The 14,654-nt window shown below is 40.9% G+C and overlaps 2 protein-coding genes across 5 annotated transcripts in view; both read left to right on the forward strand.

Annotated features, from left to right (window-relative positions):
* The window catches only part of taok2a (TAO kinase 2a), a 33,499-nt gene extending 29,653 nt beyond the window's left edge, over window positions 1-3,846 (forward strand). For 3 of the 4 annotated variants that reach the window (XM_076085151.1, XM_076085150.1, XM_076085153.1), the window contains 4 exons: window positions 163-402; window positions 941-1,162; window positions 2,192-2,374; window positions 2,687-3,846. In XM_076085151.1, the coding sequence (XP_075941266.1) occupies window positions 163-402; window positions 941-1,162; window positions 2,192-2,374; window positions 2,687-3,703 (1,662 nt within the window). In that variant the 3' untranslated portion in view covers window positions 3,704-3,846. The remainder of the gene's footprint in view (window positions 1-162; window positions 403-940; window positions 1,163-2,191; window positions 2,375-2,686) is intronic. The other variant, XM_076085154.1, reaches the window with a different exon arrangement.
* Window positions 3,847-8,858: 5,012 nt separating this feature from the next.
* cdipt (CDP-diacylglycerol--inositol 3-phosphatidyltransferase (phosphatidylinositol synthase)) lies at window positions 8,859-13,296 on the forward strand. Its single transcript, XM_076085171.1, has 6 exons — window positions 8,859-9,058; window positions 10,341-10,475; window positions 10,571-10,724; window positions 11,044-11,125; window positions 11,253-11,334; window positions 11,594-13,296. Exons 1-6 carry the CDS (start codon window positions 9,016-9,018, stop codon window positions 11,734-11,736), a joined length of 639 nt encoding a protein of 212 aa, XP_075941286.1. The 5' UTR covers window positions 8,859-9,015; the 3' UTR covers window positions 11,737-13,296.
* The last annotated feature ends 1,358 nt before the right edge of the window (window positions 13,297-14,654 follow it).

The raw sequence follows: 14,654 nt of genomic DNA on the forward strand, positions 1-14,654 counted from the left end.
TCTGTAGAACACAAATACTCAAAGAACCAGGTTTTAAATTAGATGATTTCCTGAAATCGTCCGCTGATACTTTGTAGGAACATAAAAGACAATTTAACGCTTCTTATTCTCCGTTCTTCTTCTTCTCTCCCTCCTCCCGTGTTTCCGCCGGTCCTCCACCAGGACCTGAACAAGAAGCAGACCCAGAAGGACCTGGAGTGCGCCATGCTGCTGCGGCACCACGAGTCCACCCAGGAGCTGGAGTTCAGGCAGCTGGGCTCGGTGCAGCGGACCCGGGCCGACCTGATCCGAACGCAGCACCAGACCGAGCTGACCAACCAGATGGAGTACAACAAGCGCCGCGAGCAGGAGCTGAGGCAGAAACACACCGTGGAGGTCCGGCAGCAGCCCAAGAGCCTCAAAGTAAGAAGGGAACCTGAGACCAAGTGTGGAGAACTTCATGGTGATTCAACCCTCTGAACCCCAAAGCAGCGCCAGTCACATTTCACTCTCTGTGGCCTTGATTGTCACATGACTGTTGGTCTCAGATGAATCAATCATGACCAGAGTTTCACTGAGGAGCTCACAACTTAATGTTTCTACACAATCTGTCAAAACAAAAGGTTTCTTTGTGGTGAGATTTAGATTTTTGGCTGCTTTTTCTGACATAAGTTGATCGCACATGATGTGTTCAAGGACCATCAGAACGATGAAACTGATGATAATGGCGGTTTTTAAATATTCTAGCTTTGATAAACGGTGTAGTTTTGGTGATTGTTTAAAGAAAACGTGCTTCTCCATCCCGCTGGTGGGTTGTGTGGTTCAGAGGGTTAAGAATCCGCTTCAGCTCTCAAATCAAACATGGCTCCTTTTAAACTTCAGCATGTTGATTTAATTCAAATCAAATCAATAAAGCAAATATCAAAAGCCCTCACTGATTGTAATTAACACCTTGTTTCAGTCCAAAGAGCTGCAGATCAAGCGTCAGTTCCAGGAGACCTGTAAGATCCAGACCCGTCAGTACAAAGCCCTGAGGAACCACCTGCTGGAGAGCACTCCCAAATCCGACCACAAGGCCGTCCTCAAACGCCTCAAAGAGGAGCAGACGCGTAAGCTGGCCATCCTGGCCGAGCAGTACGACCACTCCATCAACGACATGCTGTCCACACAGGCTGTGAGTAAGGCAAGGAAACCCCGCGCACCTGCAGCACCTTCGGCACCCGAACCTCAACACAACCGTAGAACCAATAAATTACTAATTCGTAGAAGTCCCACGAAAATATTTTGTATGTTATCAACGTAATCATGAATGAGGAGAGCGGGAGGTTCTGGGAGGAACAAGAAGTCAATGTTTTGGTCACGTAACATGCGCACGTATGCGTAACGTATGCATAACGTAACACACCTAACATAGTAACATGCCTAACGTAGTACCATGCGTAACACGCCTAACGTAGTAACACACCTAACATAGTAACATGCCTAACATAGTACCATGCGTAACGCGCCTAACGTAGTAACACGCCTAACGTAGTAACATGCGTAATACGCCTAACGTAGTAACACGCCTAACGTAGTAACACGCCTAACGTAACATGCCTAACATAGTAACACGCCTAACGTAGTAACATGCGTAACACGCCTAACGTAGTAACATGCCTAACATGTGTAACACGCCTAACGTAGTAACATGCGTAACACGCCTAACGTAGTAACACGCCTAACGTAGTAACACGCCTAACGTAGTAACATGCGTAACACGCCTAACGTAGTAACATGCGTAACACGCCTAACGTAGTAACATGCGTAACACGCCTAACGTAGTAACATGCGTAACGTAGTAACATGCGTAACACGCCTAACGTAGTAACGTAGTAACATGCGTAACACGCCTAACGTAGCGACATACGTAACTGAAACGTGTTGCTGGACGCACGAAAAATTACTGATTTGAATAAGTTTTCATATGAACCGTTGTTTATTTAAAGTGACAGAACACACAATCAACGTTTGTGTGAACGTGTCAGTGAAGTGACGGGAAACACAAACGGAAACATTTAAAATAACACAATAGATAAATAATCTTTCTGTTTATTGAAGAAGAAGAAAAGAAAACCTGATTAAGAAACGTACGTGAACATAATTTTCCTGTCGTCGTCATCATCCTCATCATCCTGACGCTCTTCTTCTTCTTGGTCCCCCCCCCCTACAGCTGCGTCTGGATGAGAACCAGGAGGCTGAGTACCAAGTCCTGAGGATGCAGCTGCAGCAGGAGCTGGAGCTGCTGAACGCCTATCAGAGCAAGATCAAGATCCACACCGACACCCAGCACGAGAGGGAGGTGAAGGACCTGGAGCAGAGGGTGTCCATCCGCCGGGCGCTGCTGGAGCAACGGGTAGGAAACGGGTTTCACATTCTATCCATTAAATGTGTCCGATCGATGCTTCTCCAGCTGTGACTCATTACTGTCGTCATCGAATAATCTGCTGATTATTTTAACTATAAAAGGTTGGAAAATAGTGGAGAAATGACAAAAAACAAACCCAAAAGTTCTTCAGTTTATTATCAGATCATCAGACTATCAAAGCCCATGTCCCCACGGTAATTATGAGATAAAAAGTCAATGGGCTTCCATACCAGACTGATGCTTCTGTAGATGTTTGTTGTTGTTGACTGCGTCCCTAACGGGGTAAACGTGTGTCGTCAGATCGAGGAGGAGATGCTGTCCCTGCAGAACGAGCGCTCAGAGCGGATCCGGACCCTCCTGGAGCGCCAGGCCCACGAGATCGAGGCCTTCGACTCGGAGAGCATGCGTCTGGGCTTCAGTAACATGGCGCTGAGCGGCATCCCGGCCGAGGCCTTCAACCAGGGCTACCCGACGCCCAGCCCGTCCTCGGGCTCCGGTGGCTGGCCCTCCAGGCCGGTGCCTCGCTCCGGCAGCCACTGGAGCCACAGCGTGCAGAACTCGGTGACCACGCCGTCGTGGCGCAGCCAGAACCACGGAGGAGGAGGCGGCAGCTTCATCCGCGCAGAGTCCATCACCTCCTCCCACGGCCTCGGCCGGGACAGCGAGATGCACAAGAGCAGCATCAGGGGCCACCCGTCCTCCTCTTCCTCCCACTCCTCCTCTTCCTCCTCCCACCATCACCACCACCACCACCAGCAGCAGCACCAGCAGCAGCAGCAGCAGCAGCAGCAGCAGCACTACCTCCCCCAGCACTACCAGCACCACCAGAGCACGCCGCAGCTGTACCGCGAGAGCCACGACGGCCGGGAGCGCGACCGCTCCAGGGAGTGGGTGGGAGGAGGAGGAGGAGGAGGAGGAGGAGGAGGAGGAGGAGGAGGAGGAGGAGGAGGAGGAGGAGGAGGCGGCGGCGGCCACTACCCCCACCACTCCCAGCTGCACCACCATCACCACCACCTCGCCACACACGCCTCCTCCCAGTCCTTGGCTCTCCTGCCTCCCCCGCCGCCGCCTCCCCCGATCTCCATCTCCTCCTCCCCACCCTCCTCCGCCTCCTCCTCTTCGTCGTCTCAGGGAGGCTACGGCGGCGGCCTAAGCATCAGGGGCCCCGGCCTCATGGCCCTCAGGAACAGCCCCCAGCCTCTGAGGAGGACGGCCTCCGGAGGGCCAGGGGGAGGCGGGGGGAGCGACGGAGGGCTGAGCCGGAGCACGTCGGTCACCTCCCACATCTCCAACGGGTCGCACCTCTCTTACTCCTGAAACTCCGCCTCCTGAGATCTGACATCAGAGAGAATTCAAGCCGTCAGTTTGTTTTAAGAGCAAAAGTTAAAAAAAATGTAAAAACACATTTTAAATGTAGATTTAAATGTCTTCTTACTTTAAATTGTTCCTGATGCTCAAAAGTAAAAAGAATATAAGTTAGGACAGATAAAACCCCCGAGTATTAAGATCACTGTTAGAAAGAAGCTGCACAGGAACAGTGACCAAAACAGAACCAGTAAAGATAAAAGAGAACCTGCTGCACAGTTCTGAGGGTGCTTTCAAAGACCACTGTAAACTATGTAAATAACGGTTGTGTCTTTGATTTTTTGATCTGTAACTGTTTCATACGTTTTTCTTTTGTAGTGATAAATAAGATTCTGTAAACTGAAGAAACACACTGCCACCTCGTTTGACCCGAGTGACTCCGCCCCTTTAAGGTCTTCTTAAAGGGACAGTCCGACATTTTATCCACAGCTGAGCTCGTTGTGCTGCTTTAGTGAGAGGACGAAGAGGACGAGCTCTTCGTCGACGCTGAGATTAAAAACGCTAAATTTAAAATAAACTGATCGTTACAGGTTTTATTCCGGTGACCTCGTCTGACTCGACTTAAAACTGCAAATAAGAAAACGTCTCAAAATGTCGGACTGTTCCTTTAAAGGACGCCGGAGAGTTTTACAGCGAGCCGCGTGTGTGCGTGTACGTGTGCGTGTGTGTGTGTGCACGTGCTGGCGGCTCCCCACCTCCGTAGTTTCCCTTCCTCACAGTCTTCATGTGTAGATGAGAAGATGATCATCAGATAAAGAGATGAGAAGATGATGATGAAGATGGTGTTGCGTTTACAGACGGGTTCGGCTGCATGGACGTTTGTGTACAGACATTTGTATGAATACCATGAACACTATCTATTTATATAAATGTGAGAAACCTGACGATTGTTCCCTCTGACGTGTCTGTGTACGTGGAGCACGACCGGAGTCAGACAAACGACACCAAGAAGGATTCTTGACTCGGAGACGACGTCGTCATTAGTTCCTCTACTGCAGCTGGAATATTTATGTCTACGCCCATTTTTTTAAAGATGTAATTGCCATTGTTGACCACTAGGTGGAGGTAAGAGTTACTGTGATAGAGCTATAACAGACTTTCTGAGGAGGACTACGTTTCCCAGCATTCCTCTGGAGGGCTACACTTCTGGGCTGCCATCCACTTTGTTTGTTTTTTTGAGCCAGTATTAGAATGTGGAGCGTCGACACAGCTGAATATTAATAATAACGTTTTCCAGATTCTCTCACAAAGTTTGGTGCCGTGTTTTTATTTCTTCAGTCGTGTGAAGAATAAACACAAACTGTGAAATATGGAGCCGCAAAGTGTTCACTGTGACATCATTTAAATAGATTTAAGTTCTGTGAAATCTATAAATCAACCAACGATTTGCGGAAACAATTAACAGAAATCTGCTAATTTTGAAGATAAGATTTTTATTTCATTATAAACATTTTACTCTTTTTTTTTTTCTTTTTTTTTTATGTATTTAATTTTGTCATTTTTCTGAGTGACGAGTCGTATTTAATCCCCTTTTTTTTTATTCACAATATTTTATTTCATAATAATGACGACAATGAAAAGTGACAAAACAAAGGCTTTTAAAATAAAAACGTATTTATATTTCCTGAACGATGAAATAACATTCCATAGTTATGAGTTAAGTTTTAATCATTTATTTAATGCATTCATTTATTTATTTGCATATTGTTCCTATAATTATTTAATTATTTGACTTTATGATAAAAATAGTTCTAGGAATGTAAAATATAAAAATGTGAAGAAAGTTATTAAAACTCAGCTTATTATTATAAATATTTCATCTTTACAAAAATATATATTTTACTCTTCAAACATATTTTTATTTTTAGATTTGGCTTAAATTCCATTTTACTTCATGAAATGTTTTATTTTATTATTAAAAGAAACATGAAATATAAATATTGAAAATAACATTTCATGATGAGTTCAGGTTTCACTGGTGAATGATGTGTTGATTTATATTATATAAAGTCATGTTCTTATATATATATATATATATATATATATATATATATAAAGTCATGTCCTTATTGATGCATGTGATGCTGAACACTTTGTGGATCTTTATGATTTATAACAAAACTAAAGTCTTCGCTTTGTTTCTCGTCTCGTTGATGTTTTGAGACAGAAATACGAGAAGAAGCTGGAAAATGTTTTTTAAATGTCGTGCTGGACGTTAAATCCCTCGAGGGACGTTTGTGAGATTTCATTTTGCCAACTGTAGTTTTATTACTTTTATGTTAAACATTTTATTCTGTAAAGAGTTTGAGAGCAGATCATTCCGGAGTCATTTTGCCATTTAAAGCTGTGAGCAGTTCACTGACATCAGGATTTCTGTGTTCTCTCGTCCTCAACTTTTAGGGAACGTTTTGGGAAATGTTCTTCTTCTTTGTCAGATTAACGCAGCAGATGATGTTTATGTTTATTAATGTGCAGATTAGTTTCTCATATTTAAGAGCTGAAACTATTAGTTTCATGAAACAGAAGATTTTTCATTATTGATTTATCTCAAATATAGTTTCCAGCTTCTCAAATGTTTAAATTTAAACAATCTTCTCTGTTTCACATCTTTAACTTTAACAGAACGTATTTTCACATTTTAAGAAGTAAACAATCGATAAATTAAAGATAAGATCTGCAGGTTAATCAATAACACGCCACTACGCCGCCTGATTATTGATCTGTTTTACTTTTTTTGATTCATTTATTGTTTCATAAAATATTCCTTAAATGTCTCGTTTTGTCCGAGCAGCAGATTTTCAGTTTGTCACATAAAACAGAGAAAATGAATGAATTGATGATTAATCTGTCGGTTGATTTAAGTCATTTATGAACGAATTATTTCAGCTCATTTATTTAACTTAAACCTGAACTCTGTGGTGCGTTCAGGGACAGTTTGACATCTGAAAGCTGAAGAAGCAAATGTGATCCAGAAGAGAAACAACAAACAAACTGGTAGAAAAATTAGCATATGGACCAAAAAACGAGCAAATTTCCCAAAATGCATTGCTGTGATGAAGAGTTCCTTTACTTTGTTTTTCATGTCGGTCCAAAATGTTTCCTCCAAAAACAGAGGCACCCTCCGACTGTTTGTTTGTTTGAGGCCAGCAGGAGGATGAACTGACAGGAAAGATGAAGATGATGATGAAGATGACTATAAATGTGGATGGATGGATTTAAAACTGTTTTTACAGCAGGAGTCGAGTTTAAGACGTTCAGGTTCAAACTGTTTGAGAGACGAGTTGTACAGAAACGTAACAGAATAATTTTGGAGAAATAAATGAAGAAAAACAGAAGTTTGTTTGTTTTCATGTTGGATTTTATTAACAAACATTTTATTTTTGTTTAAAAAACCTTAGACCACCACTTATTTAACATTAATGTCCTTTAATCCATAAATGTTTACGTCAAATATACATTTTTGAAAGTTATCAGCCAAGAAAAATCATTGAATTATATGGTAGATAATTAATTTTGTTTCATAAAAATATCATTTTCCTTCAACATCAAATTATTTGATTAAATATATAAAATGCATTTTACAAACATGGAGCCTGGACGGCCCCGCCAGAATAAAAGTCTGCATTTCTTTTTTTTATATCGTTTCAAGTAAAATTAATAAAAAATGTATGCATATATGTATGCATATACATACATACATATATGTATATATAATATAATAATATATACGTGTGTGTATATATATGGAAACATACATATACACACACACACATACTGTATATGTTTATATATTTTCTTTTATATATATTTATATATATTTATATATATATATTTAAAATTGTGTAATAAAGAAAAATAATGAGGGTAATTTTTTTTATTATGAAGTTATTTTCGTCTTTTATTTTTTTGTCCAGGAGAAAATGTACTTCCGGTAACCTCAGAGACCGGAAACCTAAAAATAGCTTTTTCTGTTCCAGGAGGATGTTGTTAACAGGGAGGCGCGTGCTACAGTCTGCACTCTGTGGGCTGCGTCACATGACGTCACCATCCAACCAATCGGAGCCGCTCTGTGGTCACTGAGACCGGAAATAGATATTCTGTCTTTCAAAATAAAAGGACAACGTGAATGATTGCCAGAAAAACGGCAGCGTAGGAAGTATTCAGATCCTATACTTCAGTAAAAGTACGAAAACTACACTTCAAAAATACTTATTACATTAAAAGTACTAATACCACACTGTAAAACTACTCTGGTACAGTAAAAGTACTTATACCACACTTTAAAAATACTCTGATACAGTAAAGGTACGAATGCTAATCCGTGTAATAATCAGTAAAACGTTATTAACGTTATTTCATCTGGAACCAGCAAATGTTTTTACATGAAAAACGACCGTTAAAATCATTTTAAATTCATTTTCTGTCAATCCACTAATTGATTAATGAGCTAATGTATTATGGACTAATATATTAATTGATTATTGGGCTAATAAAACTGTTTGGGAGTTTAATTTTTAAACTAAACATCATATTTTATGAAGTCTTCATGTGTTTTCTGTGTAAAAATATTTATTTGAAATCTATCAGATATATTTAGTGAAGTAAAAAGTAAAATATTAACTTCGTGAAGTAGTACAAGTACCATAGATGTGTACTTGAGTACAGTATCCTTCTTGAGTAAAAGTACTAAGTTTCATTCCACCTCTGAAAACAGACAATACTTTAGAACGGCTGATGTTTTGAAACATTTTCGTTATTTTTTATTGAACAATAAACAAACAACAATACAGAAAACAAAACAACAAACCAACATATTTTAGAAGCTATATATATATATATGCTTCAGAAGTTACAGAAGTTATTATTGATGATTGAAATAGATTAAATAGATCATCTACTAATTGATTAATTTACTAACTTTTAGGATCTAAAAATAACATCAATACATTGTGCAGTGTGAACAATAATAACAATAATTTCCACAATATTTTTGAAAGGGTTTTATTTAGTTTTTATAGATTTTTATTTGGGATTCTTTAACATTAAATTAGTCAACATTACGCTTTTGTTTTGAAAATGTAGCGGAAGTCGTGTTATCATTGTTGCTGACCGGAAACAGAAACTTGATGTTTCTCTTCTGTGAGGAAGTCATCACTCAACAAACATCCAACTGTCGCTTTTAGTTTAGTTTCTCTTTCAAACGTTAAAACACGAAGCTACACAGACACCAAACACGACGGAGACGAAACGCTGAATCATCCAAGATGACGGAGGAAAATATCTTCTTCTTCGTTCCCAATTTGATCGGTAGGTTTCCATCGTCTCTAGCGTTAGCTAGCTAGCTTAGCATTAGCCTTCACACTGTGATTCTGTTGGGAGACAAGTCACACCAGATTAACCATGACGTAATCTATCTATCTCAGGTGACGTCACACGGAATCAAGTTTATTTTGTATTGTTTACCTTTTACTTTGTTTATTGTTATTGTTTATTGTTGTACTTTTAGCTTCTTTGGCCTCCAGAATACAATATGAACCTCTGAGATGTAGTACAGTATAAAGTACAATATGAACCTCTGAGATGTAGTACAGTATAAAGTACAATATGTACCTCTGAGATGTAGTACAGTATAAAGTACAATATGAACCTCTGAGATGTAGTACAGTATAAAGTACAATATGTACCTCTGAGGTGTAGTACAGTATAAAGTACAATATGTACCTCTGAGATGTAGTACAGTATAAAGTACAATATGAACCTCTGAGATGTAGTACAGTATAAAGTACAATATGAACCTCTGAGATGTAGTACAGTATAAAGTACAATATGTACCTCTGAGATGTAGTACAGTATAAAGTACAATATGAACCTCTGAGATGTAGTACAGTATAAAGTACAATATGAACCTCTGAGATGTAGTACAGTATAAAGTACAATATGTACCTCTGAGATGTAGTACAGTATAAAGTACAATATGAACCTCTGAGATGTAGTACAGTATAAAGTACTATATGTACCTCTGAGATGTAGTACAGTATAAAGTACAATATGTACCTCTGAGATGTAGTACAGTATAAAGTACAATATGAACCTCTGAGATGTAGTACAGTATAAAGTATGATATGTACCTCTGAGATGTAGTACAGTATAAAGTACAATATGAACCTCTGAGATGTAGTACAGTAAAAAGTACAATATGTACCTCTGAGATGTAGTACAGTAAAAAGTACAACATGTACCTCTGACATGTAGTTCAGTATAAAATACAACATGTACCTCTGAGATGTAGTACAGTAAAAAGTACAATATGTACCTCTGAGATGTAGTACAGTAAAAAGTACAACATGTACCTCTGACATGTAGTTCAGTATAAAATACAACATGTACCTCTGAGATGTAGTACAGTATAAAGTACAATATGTACCTCTGAGATGTAGTACAGTAAAAAGTACAATATGTACCTCTGAGATGTAGGACAGTAAAAAGTACAATATGTACCTCTGAGATGTAGTGGAGTAGAAGTAGTATGAAGTAGCAGAAGCAGTCAGAGTAGAGCTTGATGTAGTACTTGTTGTACTTGTACCTGCAGGTTACGCCCGCATCGCGTTGGCTCTGCTGTCCTTCTGTCTGATGCCGTGCTGTCCGTGGACCGCCGTCTTCTGCTACCTGCTCAGCGCTCTGCTGGACGCCTTCGACGGCCACGCCGCCCGAGCTCTCAACCAGTGTACGTACACGTCGCCCTCGGCTCCGTTACCTAAAAATCATTTCACTGTTCGGTACTTTTCTTCTAACTTCCTGTTTGTTTCATCTTTCTTTCAGCCACTAAGTTCGGGGCCATGATGGACATGCTAACGGACCGCTGTGCCACCATGTGTCTGCTGGTCAACCTGTCGCTGCTCTACCCGTCCTACACCTTCCTGTTCCAGCTCAGCATGTGTGTGGACATCGCCAGCCACTGGCTGCACCTACACAGGTGAGTCATCGCTAACAGGTCAACCTGACCTGTCAATCACCGTGTAGCCCCGCCCTAAAGCATCCCCTGCTTTATGGTCTGTTTGACTCTAAATGGACCATAATGTACTAAATGAACATCATGCTGTATTGAAGAAGACTTGGAACTAGAGATTGAGACCATAAACTCATGTTTACAATGTTTACTGAGGTAATAAATCAAGAGAGAAGTAGAGTCATTTTCTCATAGACTTCTATACAACCAGAGGAGTCGCCCCCTGGTGGACACTAGAGAGAATGCAGCTTTAACACATGAAGCTTTGGCTTCACTTTTTTCTCAGCTCAACAATAACGGGATCAGCCAGTCACAAGAGCATCGACCTCTCTGGTAACCCTGTCCTCAGGATCTACTACACCTCCAAGGTGAGGAGCACTCACACAATCACACACACACACACACAATCACACACGCACAATCACACACGCACACACTCAGTGTATAGTGTGTATACAGACTGACTGTGTGTTTGTGTGTGTGTGTGTCCTGTAGCCGGTCCTCTTCGTGATGTGTGCTGGGAATGAGCTCTTCTTCTGCCTCCTCTTCCTCCTCCATCACATCCAGGAACCTGCAGGTAAGACGTCCAGCTGTACTCTGTAGTACTACTACTACTACTACTACTTCACTACGTTCATCTGACAACTTCTTACACTATGGTATTAGTACTTTTACTGTAACAGAGTATTTTTACACTGTAGTATTAGTACTTTTACTGCAGTGAAGGACCTGGGTACCTCCTCTCCTCCCCTGTGTTGACCTGTGTACTGTGTGTCCTGTGTGTACTCTGTGTCCTGTGTGTACTCTGTGTACTGTGTGTACTCTGTGTACTGCAGCGTGGCTCTACTGGCTGCAGGGCCTCTGTGGGATCATCTGTCTCCTGAAGACGGCCATCAGTCTGGTTCACCTGGTCACCGCCTCCCAGAACATGGCCGCCATGGACGCCGCCGAACGGGAGAAGACCATGAAGACGCAGTGAGAGAGGGGGAGGAGGAGGAGGAGGAGGAGGGAAATCCACCATGTTTTTAATGTATTCTTTATTATTTGAAGGGTTGTGCACTTAAAACAGAACGAGAAACGGAACAGAGTTTTATGACCAAATATGTAAACGTCCGATTATTAACTTTTCAGACTGTTGATCCGTCTGAGCTTCATTTATTTATTGCATCACAATATAAAATGACAAAGAATAATGTCTCATCACGCTTCACTCAGAGTGTTTTATTTCTCCTGATATCAAACAGACTCAGATTCAGAAGTGTTCCAGAGGAATAAATAACATATTCATCTAATATGAATGATATTATAACAATAAGCTGTAGAAGGAACTAAGCAGCGGAGCTACGTCACAATCTGTCATCTAATAACTTCATTGATCTGTTCCTCTAATAAAGCTCTGATCTGTAACTTTATAAATCATTTAAACTAACGAGTTATAGAAACCTTCTCTTCAGCGTTGGCTCTGGCGCCCTCTAGTGGATGTAAACACATTACACTGAACAACAGAAGCTCCACATGATCACTGATTCATATTTAGAATGCTGTAAACCAGAAGCAGTGTGAAGACATGAGAGATGTTTATTCATGTGATATCTTCATGTCTTTATTAATGGTGGATTCATCTTCCAGTAACGCTTCATAGATCAGTTAATAACCTCTAAACGTTGCTCGGTACTCTCACTGCTTCTGAAACATTAATATTTGACGGTTCACTTTGTCTTCTCTGATATAATACGATATATTAAACATCTGAGAGTTCTGTGCAGTTAATTGGACAAACTAAGACAACCGTGATGAACATTTATCTTTTATTATTTCCTGTGGACTAAATGATTAAACGGTTAATCCAGAAAATAAAAGATTTATTAATTTATTATAAAAGCTTTAAAACAAACCTTTATTCCTCTTTTATTTAGTTTTTATTATTGTTATTTAAAATGTGTTGATTTGGGTTAAACTGACAACAGACCAACCAGAAAACAGCGGTTTGACTCTCGTATTCATTTCTGGAGATTCTGATAATTTATTGCTGATTATTAAATGTTTGTGCGTATTTAACATTCATAATGTTAGTTAGTTTTTTAGACGTGTTTCAGAGCTCCGAGTATTAGAACATTTAAAGACCTCGTGTGTTTCAAAGTGTTGGAATATTAATGTTTGTTTTTGATGAACTCGTGTCTCAGAATGTATTATAATAATATAGTAAGAAATACAGATGTATATCAGCTGATGATATAATATGAGTGCAGGTGTTTTGACTGTTGAAATAAAGACAATAAAAAACAGATTTTTTATTCTTTTCATTTACAGAATTCACATGCAGACAACGTTTGAATTGTATTTTCCTAAATTAAGGCCGTGAATGCCAGTCGAGTGTTTTACGGAAAATTATGATTATTATTATGAATTTAAAGCAAGCCTGCATGAAATTGAGTTTTTATTACTTTTTAGGATTTGGTGTAACCCACTCACAAATAGAAGCAGTGTATTTTTGTGTACATTTCTAAGTAATTAAATACTACATTGTGTTTTTAAAGCATGCCGAATCAATGAGTTGTTCTTACTGAATGGAAAAACATAATTGTTTGTGATCATTACGGTTATTATAATGACTTTAAAGCAAACACGTGACATTTTAAACTAGTCTGGATGGAGTTTGGTGAATCCAGCTGTTGCTCTTGCGCGCGTCGTTACCTTTGAGACACCGGACGGGATAAAGCTCGTTCTAACTAAACCCGACACCATCTTAGCGGAGAGAAGTTCCGGTGAACCGGGCGCGAGCACCGTTTTTATTTATCTTAAAACCGAAGAAGAGGAAAACAACCATGCCGAGCTGATTCGGTTTAAATGTCGGATTTCATTATTTGTCGGCCTACCGGGAAGCGGCGGGGGCGCGAGAGGCACGGCACGAGACGAGGTCCGCGAGGAGGGTGGGCGCGTGCTCAAAATACTTTCCCTTTAAAGCGGAGAGGGACAGAGGGGGTGAAGGAGAGATAAAAAAAGAAAAAAGAAAAGGAAGAAAGACAGCGAGGGAGGGAGGGCGCGCGAGAGGGAGAGAGAGAGAGTGTGTTTTTTTAAAAAAAGAGAAAGATGTCATCCCGTCGATCGAAACACCGAGGCGGAGCCATGGACCGCGGCCGACCGGGAGCTCTCTAAATCGGGGACGAGCTGTACGCAACGCCGAGGCTTTGGGACCCGACGCTGCGGCCTTTTTTTTTTTCTTCTTCTCCCCCCCCCCCCCCCCCCCCCCCCCCGTCAACAGCTGCTATGATGAGCGCGACCTCCTACTCATCTTCTCTTTATACATTATCTCTTTATTTTTGCATGCAATTCACCAGATCTGTATTACAGTCGACAAAAGCAAATTATATATTTTTTTAAAACGCACCATTAAATACAAGTATGATATCAACCATTTTGGCGCCAACAGATGAATTCATGACTCATAGCCGAATCACTGATTAGCCGATTTAAGCTAACTATCGTCCGCAGTCAGGACACATTTCCATCCTCGGAACCCGGACAGGTGTGGAGGAGACACGGGCCTCCTAGCAGCGGTTGGAGCGGTTCTTCTTCTGCTAGCTGCTAGCTGTTAGCTGCTAAAGGTTCAAACATGGACACCTCCTGGAGTAACTTCCTCTTTCAGGTGAGGCTTTAATTGATGCTCGAGCTGCTTTTGTTGTTTTGGGGAGGTTTTTTTTGTGGGGGGGGGGGGGGGAAAGAGGAGGAGGAGAAAAGAAGAGGAGGAGGAGGAGGAAGGTGGGGGTGTTTGACATCTCTGCATGGGGGGGGGGGGGAAGGATGGAGCTGGTTTCACCCCCCCAAAATATGTTATAATACCACACTGTCAATGTATTCTGCTACAGGGGAAGTACTAATACCAGTACTACTCAGTAA

This window comes from Anarhichas minor, unplaced genomic scaffold (genome assembly GCF_050575085.1).
Source record: "Anarhichas minor isolate MPS153535 unplaced genomic scaffold, ASM5057508v1 ptg000140l, whole genome shotgun sequence".
NCBI lineage: Eukaryota > Metazoa > Chordata > Actinopteri > Perciformes > Anarhichadidae > Anarhichas > Anarhichas minor.

What these genes read in the sequence shown, in the direction of transcription:
- cdipt (XM_076085171.1), top strand. Translation starts at nt 9,016, where the DNA reads ATGACGGAGGAAAATATCTTCTTCTTCGTTCCCAATTTGATCG. An exon ending in CGCCCGAGCTCTCAACCAGT is followed by an intron (nt 10,476 to 10,570) that starts GTACGTACACGT and finishes TCTTTCTTTCAG; the next exon opens with CCACTAAGTTCGGGGCCATG. An exon ending in GGATCTACTACACCTCCAAG is followed by an intron (nt 11,126 to 11,252) that starts GTGAGGAGCACT and finishes TGTGTCCTGTAG; the next exon opens with CCGGTCCTCTTCGTGATGTG.